At 36.7% G+C, this 14886-nt stretch overlaps 1 protein-coding gene across 1 annotated transcript; it reads right to left on the reverse strand.

Moving 5' to 3' along the window:
• Positions 1-8156: 8156 nt before the first annotated feature.
• On the reverse strand, positions 8157-14438 carry Spam1 (sperm adhesion molecule 1). Its single transcript, XM_047562105.1, is given in 5 exon segments — positions 8157-8276; positions 8363-8407; positions 8409-8789; positions 12934-13023; positions 13485-14438. Coding segments are annotated over 5 exon segments (1590 nt in total).
• Positions 14439-14886: the final 448 nt, after the last annotated feature.

The raw sequence follows: 14886 nt of genomic DNA on the forward strand, positions 1-14886 counted from the left end.
ACCTGACTGGGCCACAGTTGCAGATGACTGCTGTCCTGCTCCTCCCGCCTCCTGCAGTGAGCATTATCTATTGAGAAACGCTGGTGTTGCCTGAATCCCCAGGAGGTCTCATCCATTCTCATGGTCTCAAATATCATTAATTGCATTTAGATGCCCATTGTCCTTCAGACCTGGGTTTACATCCTGGCTCTACCTCTCATTTCCCAATCGGATACTTGGAAAAATCGCTCAGCCTAATGTCTCAGTTTCTTTTGATAATAACATTTTCACTATCATAAGGTACTATGGAGATCAAACGAGAAATTTCTTGAAAGATATGAGCACAGGTTTGCCCCAGAGCAAGTACTCAATAAATAAGAGTTAAAAGTAACAGCCATAAACAAACACATGGTGCTCACAATGTATCAAGTGCTGATCTAAAAGCATTACATGTCAACTTACTTGTCACCACATATGAGGAAAGGAAGGCTCAAAGAAGTTATGTAACCTACCCCAGCTCACATAGCCAGTAGCTGATGGGCCTAGAACCCAAATGCAGCCTGCCTCTAGAGATCATGTTCTCAAACTAACAGATGTACTGTGACTCTCAGTCATTATTCATTTTCAGATGCAGCCTCGACTATTCCTTGAGCTTCTAAATCATATAGATTAAAAAATTTAAAACAATAAAATATCAGTCTGGATAACCCACAGTCACTTCTAAGGCAACATGCCCAGAGCAGAGCCCTGGAAACCTGCTCTTCCACCTGTGCTCCTTTTTGGAAGTGAGTGAGTGGCCCTGGCAAGGAAGCTGGTGTCAGATTACAATCCCTGCTTTGCCTTGACCCTCCCCACATCCAGTCAGTCAATCACTGGTTCCTAATTCAACGCCCTTCTCTCCATCCCTAACCCTTTCTAGTTCGAGACCTCATGCTCTCTGGCCTAGGATAATGACAACACGTCTCCAGCTGTTCTTCCTGCCACGGGGCTCACAGATCACTTTCTCCTCAAGGCATCTTCTCTGCAGATTTAAAAAACAAACCAGCCGTTTTAATGCTGCTTAAAGGATTAATTACAGGTTCATTAGCATCACCATGAAGATGCTTCTCATCTGACACATGCCACATGCCAGCTCAATGCTCCTGTTCCATGTCCCACCTGCCCCCGCCAACTTCCCAGAGGCTTGGGCTCACTTCCTCTCTCCCCCTCCCCCCCACACCCCTTCACCACGTTGATTCACAAATACTGTACTAAAGTCCACATTCCAAAAAATTACTCAGCATGTCCAGTAAAGCTACCTAAAACAATAATAAGGAACATATGAACAATTTCCTATCCTATCCATTCGCTCGCCACTAAAATATCCACAAAATTAATTTTTTGCTTGTAAAAATAATTCATTTTAAACTCTTTCACTAATAGAATTTCCAAGACAATCAAATCCAGCAACATTATTCATATATTCTGTCTTTAGCATAGTAATGCATTTTTTTTTTTTTTTTGGTCAAAATGATTAGACTGATTTTCTTCTGGAGCAGTAATGTACTGGTAGGTGATTTAAGTCATCATTCTGTTTACAGAAACCAAAATGCTTCAAGGACACAGAAACTTTACTGTTGAACAAGCGCAGGGGCTTGACACCATTATCTTGCTGCCCCCTGCTGATCTCAATGCATAGCTTATTGTTTTATGCCTTGAATGAGGCCCAGAAAATGTTGAAGGATGCAAACCTTAATAAACTGAGTTTCTTTTTTCTTCAACTGCCAGTTTCTCCTTTAATCCATTAAAATCTATATTGAAAGTATGTATCAACTTAAGTGCTCCACTATCACCTGTTTCCTATGGTATAGTACTCAGAGCATTTCTTGGTAGTGGACACATACTTATGGTCAGATGCCATTTTGGAACCCTGGGCAAAAAGAAGCAGTAGGAACCAGTGGTGCTATGATGCTATTTCACCTCATCGCCTCCTGGGGGTGATATAGTGCTATGGTAGAATTTGCAGACTCAGGAGTCAAATCCGCATACCTAGTTCTCTCTGATTCTAGGATTTATTGACAGTGTGGCCCAGGACAAATCACTCAAACTTAGTTATTTAACCTGGAAAAATAATTAAATTAGAAGTTGTATGTAAAGTACCTGATTAGGTCTTTAGTAATAGAAACTCCTGTTTCTGAAGAATTACAAAGCAGTGATTGACAGTTTCATACAGGCTAATTCCCAGCATCTCCTGGGAACAATACATCACTGATATTAATAATATCAGTGAAACTGACCTCACTATTTAATGACAAAAGTTTTCTACAGCATACAAATAATATACTTAACTCAAAAACATATGTATACTATATATTATAGACTTAATGTTTCCCAACTTTTACAAAACAATAGACACAGTATAAATCCATACCCAGAAATCTCTTTTATTTCCCATCTTTAATTACAACTTAGCAAAAATGTCATTTGTAATTATTTATACACTAAAAATTACATTAATTGTGTATTGACCCAAGCCTTGTCCCTATATCTGCTATTTAGGTTTAGTAATCTATCTCAATTAAAATTATATGTTCTACCTATTATTTGTTATTAAATATGTACTATATGGCATGACTATAAACCACATAAGTGAATGCAGTTGTATTAGGACAATGCTTTGAATTTTTAAAGAATCTATTTACAGATGTAACACATACATCATAAGATAAAGACACACTACATCAGTAAAATAGCACCTGATGCTAGAATTAACTTGTAGTCTGTAGTCAAGTTAAACATGTTATAAATGCATTTTGCATTATATCTTATCCCTCAAAATGAAAATATCAAGTCGATTTTATATCCATGTATAAACTTTAAATCACCTAATAGAGGGGAAATTTTGAAAAGTAAAGATTTCAAATAGATAGTTATTGCTGCTTTGAGCACACAGTGCTCCATTATAAGCTCTGTTCTGATGACTTCTATTTATTTGCTCTACTCTTTACAGTCGACCATCTATAGTAGAAGAAACAAACTCAAAGAGGGTGAGTAATTTACTTAAAGTCAGCAGCTTATAAATGGCCAAACCATGATTGCTTACTCTTTCCCAGTCATCCTGCTGCCAAGTTTTGGATTTCTCATGAAAAACTAGCAGTCCATGGATGTTAGCATTTTAGTTGAATACTTCTCTTAAAAAGAGTTAGTCCAGGAGAAGTGGTGCACACCTATCGTCCCAGAAACTCAGGAGGCTGAGGCAGGAGGATGACAAGTTCCAGGCCAGCCTAGGCAACTGAGTGAGACCCTGTCTCAAAATGAAAAATAAAAAAGGATCAAGGATGTAACTTAGTGGTAAAACACCCTGGGTGCAATCCCCAGTACCCCCCCCCCAAAAAAAAAGTGTTATTTGGAGTAGAGCTCAGAGGTAAAAGTACTTGATTAGCATGCACAAGGACCTAGGTTTCATTCCCAGAACCACACATGCACGCAAAAGTTATTTGCCAAAACATTGAGATTTGATGGTCCCATAAAGTAAATGAATTCAGTGGATAGATGAATTTATAACCACTGATGACTCTTGTACTTTAAATGTATTATAATCATTATCATAGTCAAATGCCACTTAAAACATACACAGGAATAAGAAAATAAAATGTTCTTTTAAAAACTGATCTTCAATTTTCTGTTTTCATTTTATAATCTATTTGTATCTGAAAAGTCACATTAATTTTCAGAAACGGCAATGGTTTGTAAATATAAAATTGAGTATAAATGAGGAACAAAACAAAACTTACCCTTAAAAAGTGGATTTGGCAAAAATGATACCCTTGTAAACTGTGAAAAAAGTCAACATTACTGTGTAAGTATAAAATTCAAAAGAGATGTCACATTCATCTATCAGATGAACAGTGACTACAGTATTTGATAAAGCCCAATTGGTGAGGAAACAACTTTTTTTCACTATTACATCATTAATTGGAACAAAATATTTGGAAGATAATTTAGCAATATCAATATTTCAGTCAGCTTTTTTGTCTTTGTGAGATGACAAGAACAATGTAGAAGAAGAAAATTTGTTTTGGCTCACAGTTTCAGAGGTTCAGTCCATGGTGGACCTACTCTATAGTTCTGGACCTGAGGTGGGGCAGAACATCATGGTGGAAGGGCATGGCAGAGGAAAACAACTCAGGACATGGCAACCAGGAAAGAGAGAGAGCTCCACTTACCTAGGACAAAATGTAAACCTCAAAGGCATGCCCCCCACCAATGACCTACTTCCTCCAACCACAACCTACCTGCCTAAAGTTACCACCCAGTTAATTCATATCAGTGGATTAATCTGTTGATTAGGTTACCTCTTCATAACCCAATCATTTCACCTCTGAATTTTCTTGCATTGTCTCACACATGAGCTTTGGGGAGAACACCTCGTATCCAAATCATAACAATCTATCTAAATTGAAATGTATGTGCCCTTCGCATCAGCAATTTGATTTCATCCTGGCAAAAATGTGAAGAGATATATATTTTAACTACAAAATTATTAATACAGAAAAAATTCTCCAGAAAATTAAATATCTATCAATAAGAATTGTCATATAGTGGTACAGTAGAATATGATGTAGTTACTACAAAGATGTACTGATGAGGACATCCAAAACATATGGTCCTGTGGGAAGAGCAAGTTATAGAAATTATGGACACCATATTCCTTTTCTTAGATGGACACACACACACACACACACACATTTGCATTCATATTTCTAGAATTTCTAGAATTCCTGAAATTTTAGGTGTGGAACTATAACCAGGAGTTATCACTAGAAGAGAGGGGGAAGATGATTAGTTTTCTTACTTTGTATTGTTTATCCTGAACAACGACTTTATAAGAATAAAAAAAATTTCAGACTAACATAATAAAAAAGACTACACAAGTGTTTCAATTGTTAAAAAATTGTCAGAATTAAAAATATATAATAATAATTTTTTAAAAAATTGTTTTGGACCGGGGATTGAACTGAGGGGCACTTAGCCACTGAGTCACATCCCCAGCCCTATTTTGTATTTTATTTAGAGACAGGGTCTCACTGAGTTGCTTAGCACCTTGCTTTTGCTGGCTTTGAACTCAAGATCCTCCTGCCACAGCCACCCAAGCCTCTGGGATTACAGGCATGCACCTTGGTGCCCTGCTAAATCATTTTTAAATTGATTTTGCAACTCTTTCAACTCAGATATTAAAACTTAAACAGTCCTGTAACAAGTTAAACATTTCCCTTTTTCTCACAGGAAATTGAATGCCTCAGAGAAGTTAAGACCTTAGTGTCTTTGACTGTACCATAATCAGATGGTACAGAAAAGATGGCAGTTTCGGCACATCCCAAACTGTAGCACTGCTTTGTGGCTTCATCTCTTTTTATTTCTAAAAGGATATCAGAGGCAAAAGGAGAGGGAGAAAGCTTCAGTGATATCTGTGCAGGTCAAACCAGTTATCAAGTACAACCACTCTGGGCTTTAACAAGAACTTCTGATGTCCAATCAGAAGTTCCTTTCAACCAGTACAAATTAGTGTCCTCAATGGAAGCAGAGAAAGCTCCCTCTTTTGTTTTCTTCTTTACCTCTCTCCTTCATTCAATTGACCTGTCTATCACAAGCAGAGGAGGAAAGAGAAATATCCAGGTTGTCTAAATTTTATTGAAGAACTTTATTGGTGGTATTTCACTTTCAAACACCTCACCACTTCATGTTGAAATTTAATTCCATCAAAATGTTAGGACCTCATGCACAATGATTGTGTTGAAACAATCCTGCAGTATTATAACCAAAACAGAGGATATGAGTCCGTGTTCTCTAGACTGCAGAACACTAATAGGCAAGCTGTTGAGTCCTAGAATATGACGGTTCATGAACTCAGGGTTGAGAATTCATGCAAAATTGCAATTCATAAAGTTCAAATGGAGCCAATATTTACTAGGTAGAGTAGTTCAAAAAGGACTTCCCCAAAATAACATTTCATCAAGAGTTTTTCCTATCAGACAATTAGTCTAAAATGCACATTTTAAAATGAAAATATTGCTCATTGCAGTTAGCATAAATCACCACGGAACTATGTAGTCATGAAAGGTGTCCATTCCCTTTGTTCCACAGTTTGTTGAATTATTTTTGAGGCCAAATGCTTTTTATGTACATATTAATCAATCTCAGGAACCTAAAAGGTATATTTTATTGTATTTTTATTAAAACACAAGCTGAGTCAGGTTAACTCTCATAGGGTCATATACCTAACAAATATAGTTTTCCCTTAAAACTGTTCAATTCCTGTGATGGTTTAGATGTGAGGTGTCCCCCAAAAGCTCATAATGCAAGAAAGCTTAGAGGTGAAATGATTGGGTTATGAGATCCTTAACCTAACCAGTGCATTAGTCCTCTGATAGGGATTAACTGGGCAGTAACTGTAGGCAGGTGTGGAGTGACTGTAAGTGGGCCAGTGTTTGGTGGTGTGCCTCTGGGGAACTCTCTGTGCTTCCTTGTTGCCATGTTCTGAGTTGCTTTCCTCTGCCACACATTCCACCATGCTTTGCCTCACCTTGGACCCACAGTAATGGAGTCGCTGTCTATGAACTGTGAGCTCTGAAACAGTGAGCCAAATGAACTTTCCCTCCTCTAATTATTCTGCCAGGTCTTTTGGTCACAGTGACAAAAAATCTAAAACAATTCTAAAATCTATTCCCTCTCCAATTGGTCTGGCTTCCTCCTTTATTTCTAAGTCCTGATCAGTGTTTACTCTGATAATCATTAAGTGTCTTTCCAGGGTCATTATCAAGTTTTTTTTCCCTCATAACTAACTTATGAAAACACCGCTTTAGCAGTAGAATCATAATTGAGTGGAGAACGTGGGATACAGCTGAGGAACTCTGAGGTCAGCATTGGACCAAGAGTTCTCAAGTTGTGAAAAGTGGTCATGATCATTCTCAAGTTTAAGATCTTTTAGTGACTTCCCATTTGCTTTCATTTCAACAACTATGTTATCAGCACCCCCTAAGATCCAGGTACTGTTCATCACATAAGTACAGTTGTAAGCAAAGCAGAACAAATGCTTGTCCTCATAATTTTTACTCTAGAGCAGGTGATAGGAGTGGAGAAAATAAGGCAGATCTAAAGATGGAGATTGTCTTCATTGTAAAATCCTAACTTCTTAGAACAGTTCATGAAGGCTTTCATCATGTGGCCATCATCTGCTTTAGGTCACTCATCACCACACTCAGTGTTCCATTCTGAAGATCCTTCTCTCTCAGACTATCTAATAGCTGTTTAACCCTAAGGCAACTTACACACTATCTCTTCTCAGAAATCTCTGGTACCCCCGAATTCTTATTTGCTTGCCAGAGCATGATAAACTTATCATAGCATTTACAACACAGTATGTTATCATTTTCCACATTCAATTTCTGCCTTCTTTGAACCAAAGAAACTCAGCTGACAAGAAGCATGCCACTTCATCTTGCATCTGTGATGCTTAGTGCCAAACCCGACAGAGAATGAGCACTGGATAAATGCTCTTTGGAGGATGTGAATGCCCAGATGGATGCATGCCTAGATGAAATAAAGCATTTTAGGTATGACAGTCAAGAGTGAAAAGAAAATTAGAATATTTTTCTAAATGTGAATTCTGAAGATGTTGTTAGGTGCAAAAATAGAAAAACCATTTTCTAAAGTTTACCTTTCTATAAAATACAGTTGGAATGTTTCCAAGAGGAAATAGCTAAAAACCATAGTTCTGTGAGATAGATTGGTATATGTGGAATGCTACATTTTAAGATACACCTTAACATTTTCTTGACTTTTTATTTATTATTCCCTTATTAATAATTATTTATTGCTTGTTTATTATTTAATTATTAATATTTTGATTACTTAATTATTTATTTATTTCTTATGATTATTAATACTTTCTGATTTTATTTTGATTTTTTTTTTGGTTTTTGTTTTTTACAAATTACAAACTACTCATTGAGACATTGATTTACAGTAACTTGGCTTTATTCAAATCTTCACCATCCTCTAAGAAAACTAATCCTTCAGGAGTTATAGAATTTACAAACAGTGTTTGATAGAAAAATAAACCTTTTGCTCTTGGAACTCAAAGCAGAGCTCTTTCTGTAAGATGACATCCAATCTTGCATTTTTTAGTTTCCACGAGCCTATGCCAAATATTTCAAATGCTGTGAATACATGTATAGAATTAAGAGTCCTCCACTGACATCGTTTCTAGGAACCCATGGAGACACTGTTGCAGCAGATGTGGCGAAGGGTTCACTGCTCTCCCCGTTATCCCCACTCTCCCCGCTCTCCCCACTCTCCCCGCTCTCCCCGCTCAGACCACTCTCCATGCTCTCCCCGCTCTCACTCTTCTCATTTTTGGAAGTACTGCCCTGTTCCAAAGGGGAAGCCTGATTACTGGGCTCTGGGTTTAGCGAGGTGTCTATACAAACGTCTTCAACAGCACACACATTAATAGTCTTAATGGTATCTAAATCAGATTTCTGTTCACAGTTCAAGTCGGTATAACAGCTGCAATGAAATTTTTCAGAAAAATGCTGTAGATCTTCAAGTGTAGGTTTCCCATGTATTATGTACTTTCCATTTTGCCCAATTTGAATAGCAAGGTTACTTGGATTGAGGTGAAGATAGTCATCTGAATTCCAGTTTTTCCTAATACACACTCCTTTCTCCCTGCAGAGTACTTGGCTGCACATTTTGGCTGCTAGGGTTACATTAATTAAGTAAGGATTCAGTGTAATCTTCATGTAATCTTGTAGGTTCAAGCAAGACTTCTGTAAAATTATAAGACAATATCAAGGCATAAGTTAGTTCACATGTGAATTAATTCACTCTAATAAGCATGTTTTAAGAAAAAGCAAACCAGACACACCAAAAGACAGGAAATACTTTATCTTTTTACTTTAGCAAACAAGAATATTTCCACTATTTTTTATAACATTTGTAAATTTCATATGCCATTTCATGCCACTGAATAATTGATCTGCTGATGATTAGCATAGCCTCAACTTGATCTTCCTCAATAATTCATAAATTAATCAGGAGATAGAATTGTACAGCTGTTAGAATATCTGCCCTGGGGTTCTTTGCCCTGACTGGAGTTCCAGTTTCATCAATGACAGCTTTATGAACTTAGGAACTTAGGGATTCTCAAGCCTTTTAAGTCTTAGTTTCCTTTCTTGGTGACCTTTAGTAGTTATTTTGGTTATGCTTCAGTTGTATCACCTATAAAAGAAGATCATTTGGGAACCTATCTCAAAGGGTTGTTTTGAAAATGTAAAGGTAAGATGCATAGGAGTTTGTAATACAGGGTCCAGTGTCTCTTCAATTAACCTTCAATAAATTATAAATAAATGTAATAAGCATCACATTTGTCAGACAAGTTTAAATATCATTGAAGAGTTTCCAAATGGTTTGAAATAGCTAAACAGGTTCAGATGAGTATATTAAAGATTAAATGTTACATAGAGTCAAATTATGTGTGAATAATGACAGCTCCTTTACAAATTTGGCAGAGTATGAATGAGGAATAGCTGAAATGATTCACCTTGAGAATGGTATGTTTTAAAACTGGACATCATTTTTTCAAAGACATCAAAGATAGTCACTTTGATGTTCGACAGTTTCATTGAGTAAACTGGCTGTGTTCGTCTTTCAGCAGACCACAGGGCATGGTGGAGGCACACTGACAGGCAAGTCAAGGAGTACTGACCACTCCCACTTGCCCTATTTCTTATTACCTTCTCTTTGAGCTGATGCCATCTATTGTTAGGATAATATTAGCCTTCCAAAGATGGCTGTACCTTAACCCCTCAACTTATAATGATGCTAATGTACATTGCAAAAGAAACTGTGTAGATATGATTGAGTGAATGTACCTTGGGAAGGGGAAATTAACCTGAATTAGCTGGAAGAGCTCAATCTAAAGACATGAGTCATTGAAGTATAGAAATTATTCTAGCTGGGTTGGAAAGAAAAGATGGAAGAAGGAGAGATTCAAAGTGTAGGAGAAACTTAAACTACCACTGCTAACTTTAAAGACAGAAGAAAAGGAGCAGGAGCTGGAAAATGTAGGGGTTTCTAGAAGATGGAATGGCCATTAGCCAACGGTCTGATGGAGATCTCATTGCTACAAACACAAGAAACTGAATCAGCTGAAAACCCAGATGAGCAACTGAGGAATCTCCTAGAAAGGAAGGCAGCCTGCCCACACCTTAACTTTAGCCCTCGGAGACCCTGTTGGATTTCTCACTTACAAAACTAACAGGTGATATATTTCTGTTGTTTAAGCTGTTAAAGTTGTAATTATTATGGAAACAATAAAAAACTAATGAACGGTCTGTCTTCTAACTCTCCAATGGCTTTGCATGGAGTTTAGAATAAGAACTTCTCTTGACTTCATACAGTCTTTCATGATATAACCCATCCTTCCTCTTGTACAACCCTCCCCAACTACTCTCCTTCAACACAGTGGTTGTTTCACTAGCATGCCAGCTTTAATTCAGATGGCACTACCGTTCCCTCTGCTTGGAATGCTCTTTGCCCCAATTTTTATAATGGTTGACTCCATCTTCTCCTTCTGACAATGCATTAATTAGAGCCTTTCTCAGACGCTTTTCTGGTCAACTCATATCTCTATATTAATTCTCTGTATAGTACTTATCATATCAAATATTTGTATTGATGTATTTTTCTAAAGCACTCATAAACTCTAAGCATGCTTGAACTTTCTTAATATTCTTTAGCATTATATTCCCAGTACCAATGACATAGAAGAACTTATACCAAGTTCGGGTGACATTGCAGTTGCTTCCTCATATCCACAAAGATAAGGGTTGGGTAAAAAGAGGAGTAAAATAATGAGAATAATTTGAATCCCATTAGCCCAAATAAGATGTAGTCTATGGAAAAACCTAAAACTGGCTCTTTAATTAATAAGGACTAGTTTACAACATTTGAATATTTATCATGGTGTAGATGTGCCTACAGTGGTCAATTTCAAGTTGCCAATCTGATACCACTGAATGCAGAACTGTGAATTAAGTACACCACCAATACACAGTATTCTGTGCATTTTGGGGTAGCAATTATAATAACAATTATATAATAATTATTACATATTACTTCCATTTATACAGTTATATTTCCAATAGATATAAATAACCTCAAAGTAAGTATTGTTATACTTACTAATCAGTACATTTGAATACCTTTTTTAAAAAAATAATTTATTGAAGTTTGTATAATTTAATTTCTACTAGCGACAGTGTTTAACAACTGGCTCACAAAATTTCTGAATATTTGACAATCAAGTGTCACCAGCTGGGACCAATAGAGTTGACTCCATCACACCAGTGGATCTAGTGAAAAGGAGTGGAAGGAAATGGATTATGTAATCCTTGTTTTAGGTCAACTCTGGCAACTACGAGTCAATCTACAATTAGCAGTTTCTCAATTTCTCAATGAATCAGAGGAAACATGACGAGTGATCCCTGTGTCTACTATTCTAAATGACATGTAAAAAAGAGGAAGTAATGGTAGTACTAACATTCCAAATGATCATGAACTGGGAAAAGTGGCAGAAATGTATAGAACTGTGTCTATAAGGGACATTGTTGAGGCAGTGCCATTAAATAGTGAATAAATTAAATAGTCATACCAAAGTTGAAGGACTTTTTAAACTCAGGATACAACCCAGGGACAATCCACTACTAAGCAATATCACTAGCCCTTTTTCTTTTTTATTTTGAGACAGGGTCTCAATAAATTGCCCAGGTTGGCTGGGAACTTGTGATCCTACCTCATCCCCCCAAGTGGCTGTAATTATACCATTTTTCCCCACCTGAATAAAAAATATTGAAGATGATTTGGGAGGCATAGTAAAGGAATATGAATCTAAGATTAAAGTGACACTACAAAACAAGCGTGACACTTAAGCAGTACGTCACATCATCCTACTTATTGTGAAATGTCTGATTCATTACTTATCAGACTGAGGGTAGAGTTCTGGTTTTTTTTCTAAGAAAGTTACGTGGAGTATGAATGAGTGATTCCATCACAGAATGAATGTATCCTTGAGAAAGGAGTTCATGGATTTGGAAAAACAAGTAATAAGAGTTGAGAATATACTTAGGAGAATTAAAATTTTAATAATTTTACACATATAAAAGATATTACCTAGAGGCACATATCTTTTCCTAAATATCATTTGAGATCAAACCAGGGATAATGTAACTATATAAAATAGATAAGAGTTCTGAAACTACCTTAAAACAATTTCACAAATGTTCTCTACTTTTAAACACAGTAAGAATATTGCTGGTCTATCTGAAAGACAAGAGACAGACATGATACTAGACTTAGAGTGTAATGTCTTTGCTCTACAGTTCCTAGGATAGGACCTCAGGCCATGAGCTGCATGTGACATTCTCCATGGGACATTCATCACTAGTATTTCCACATCCATCAGAGAAGGAAAAGTTCAGCTCCAATTTAGCACATATATAACTTTACTCTTTCATTAAGTCACAAAGATTGAAGCAGGGTATACAAAGAACTGATATGGAGAATTAAACAAGTTACACACTCATCTTCTAACACCATACTCCATGTTGAAAACTGAGATCGTAGTTTTTTTTTTTTTTTTTTTTTTTTTTTTTACTACTTACAAGTCATGTAGCTTAAGAGAATTTCGATTAATCTCACTGAATTTCTGATTTCTCACTGGAAAACACATACAGTGTGTTGGGCCTTATAACCTAACCAAACAAATGCAAGATAGTTCAATTCAGCATATATTCATTGAGTACCCACTACTATATGCCAAGCATAACACTGATTTTCTTACTTAACACAAAGGATTCTTCAAAATATTAAAAGTTGAAATATTTTCGTCTGTTTCCTACCAGTTCAACTTACCATACTCCGTGCTAAACTAAGAGTTCCCCATATTACCATTCCAGAGGCTCCCAGAGCAATGGTCTCGCCAACTGTATTCACAAGGTCAACCTGGTTAATGTGACAAAAAGAGGTAGCAGAGAGGAACAAAATGAAAGTGTTATGCACAGGACAAAAACTCCAAAGCTGAGCATGCTGCTTCCACAACAGTAATTTAAATATTTCTTTGCTATGTATCTCTCTTACCATCCACTTCCCTATTGTTAAAAAAAAAGAATAAAGACTTCTTGTCTTAATTACTTCTATTGACAAGAGAGCAGACACATAAAAAAGAGATGGAGCTTCTGTATTGTATATATTACCTAATGCTCCATGGTTGCTAACAGAGTACTTGATGACATTAAAGATGGAAAATATTCTCATTCTGTCTTCATATAATGACCTAGAACTACTCTTGTGCACATTACTTAATGACATTAGAAACTAAATTTCACTGCCCTCAAAAATGCTATTAAATCTCATTACACCCCACTTATGGACAGTTTCATAGTTATGCTCTTTGATTTACTTACCTGAGAAAGGAATTGCAAAGTAAGATCAGTAAAAACCAGGCGGGTATATACAAAAACCGGAAGTGGGTTTTTAGCATTAATCATTTTAGAAACCCTAATGGCTTCTTGCACACGATGACGGGCAAAGAGTGCAGCTAGCGAGGATGACTGCAAGTTGCTGTTCAAATAAATGGATGGGTAAAGGGCAGTGCTTTCCTTCCACAACCAGTGCAGATCATCATTCCTTTTCTTTTCTATGTCAGGGCAAGCTCCAGTGTAATGGGATTTTTTGTAATTATGGTTGTAACAATCAGGGAAAAGATAAAAACCCCAGAAATGATTTGGCCGAATCGACTTTGCCAGTTTTAAAGTCTCTTCCATGAATTTCTTTCCTGCCGTTTCAAACTCTTTTTTGGCGATCTTAGTGGCTTCTGTGTTATTAAGTCGTAAATTTTGTTGCTGAACCAGCTCAATGGACTTTTTCCTATAGATAGTCTTAGGTGACCAGTTTCTTTCCCAGGTGGGCCTCCAGTCTTCCCAGTCAATGACAGCCAAGCCCATGTTGTCTACTGGTATGTAAAACAAAATGTCTTTCCTAGCTTTTTCCAAATGCTTTTGTAAGGACCCCAGCTGGGGGATTCCTCCATGCACACTTGTGTCTGTCTTATCTATGTGTGGATAGTAGCCAAGTCTGTCCGTATAAAATATTGTAACACCTTGCCCTGTGATACCTTTCTTGGGACTTCCTATTAAAGAGAAGAGGCTCATATCTAGCGGCTCATCAAACTTTCCAGTACAAGCTTCAGTTGGAGCATTCCAGGCCCAGAGGAAAGGCATATTTGGGATAAGAGGTGGGGCACTGAAATCCAGAGTCAGGCAACATGGAATCAGAAGGGAGATGAACACTGTACGGGATGCTCCATTGGCCTCCACAAAGCTCCCAACAAATAGATGGTTCCAAGTTAGCACTCCCATTGCAGAATAATGACTATGAAAAACACCAATTTCTTCTTTGACACTTGGGTTTATCCAATATTTGATGCAAGATATAAGCACAGAAGAAATATAGTGGAATGAGGCCACTTTGATGGGTAAAGAGGTATAATAATTAAGTTATTTTTAAGTATTCTTCTTGTTTCATGTTTCAGCAATGTTTTGAAAGTTGCATCAACTAGAAACGAAAATCAAGAAATAAAATATATTCTGTTAAGGTACATTACTGTATCCCAGATGGTAAGCTTTACCATGTTCTCCACTTTATGTGAAAACAGTTTAATTCCATTTTATAAGATAGAAGACCAACTATTTTGTTTAAATCAATAAAATGATTTTCACTTACGTATGATACAAATTCTATAATAGTTACATTTGTGTCATCTTCCCAAATCATGACAGAGTCTTCAGAGGGTTCAATGTAATTATT

The sequence above is a fragment of the Sciurus carolinensis genome, chromosome 8 (genome assembly GCF_902686445.1).
Source record: "Sciurus carolinensis chromosome 8, mSciCar1.2, whole genome shotgun sequence".
NCBI classification, from domain to species: Eukaryota; Metazoa; Chordata; class Mammalia; order Rodentia; family Sciuridae; genus Sciurus; species Sciurus carolinensis.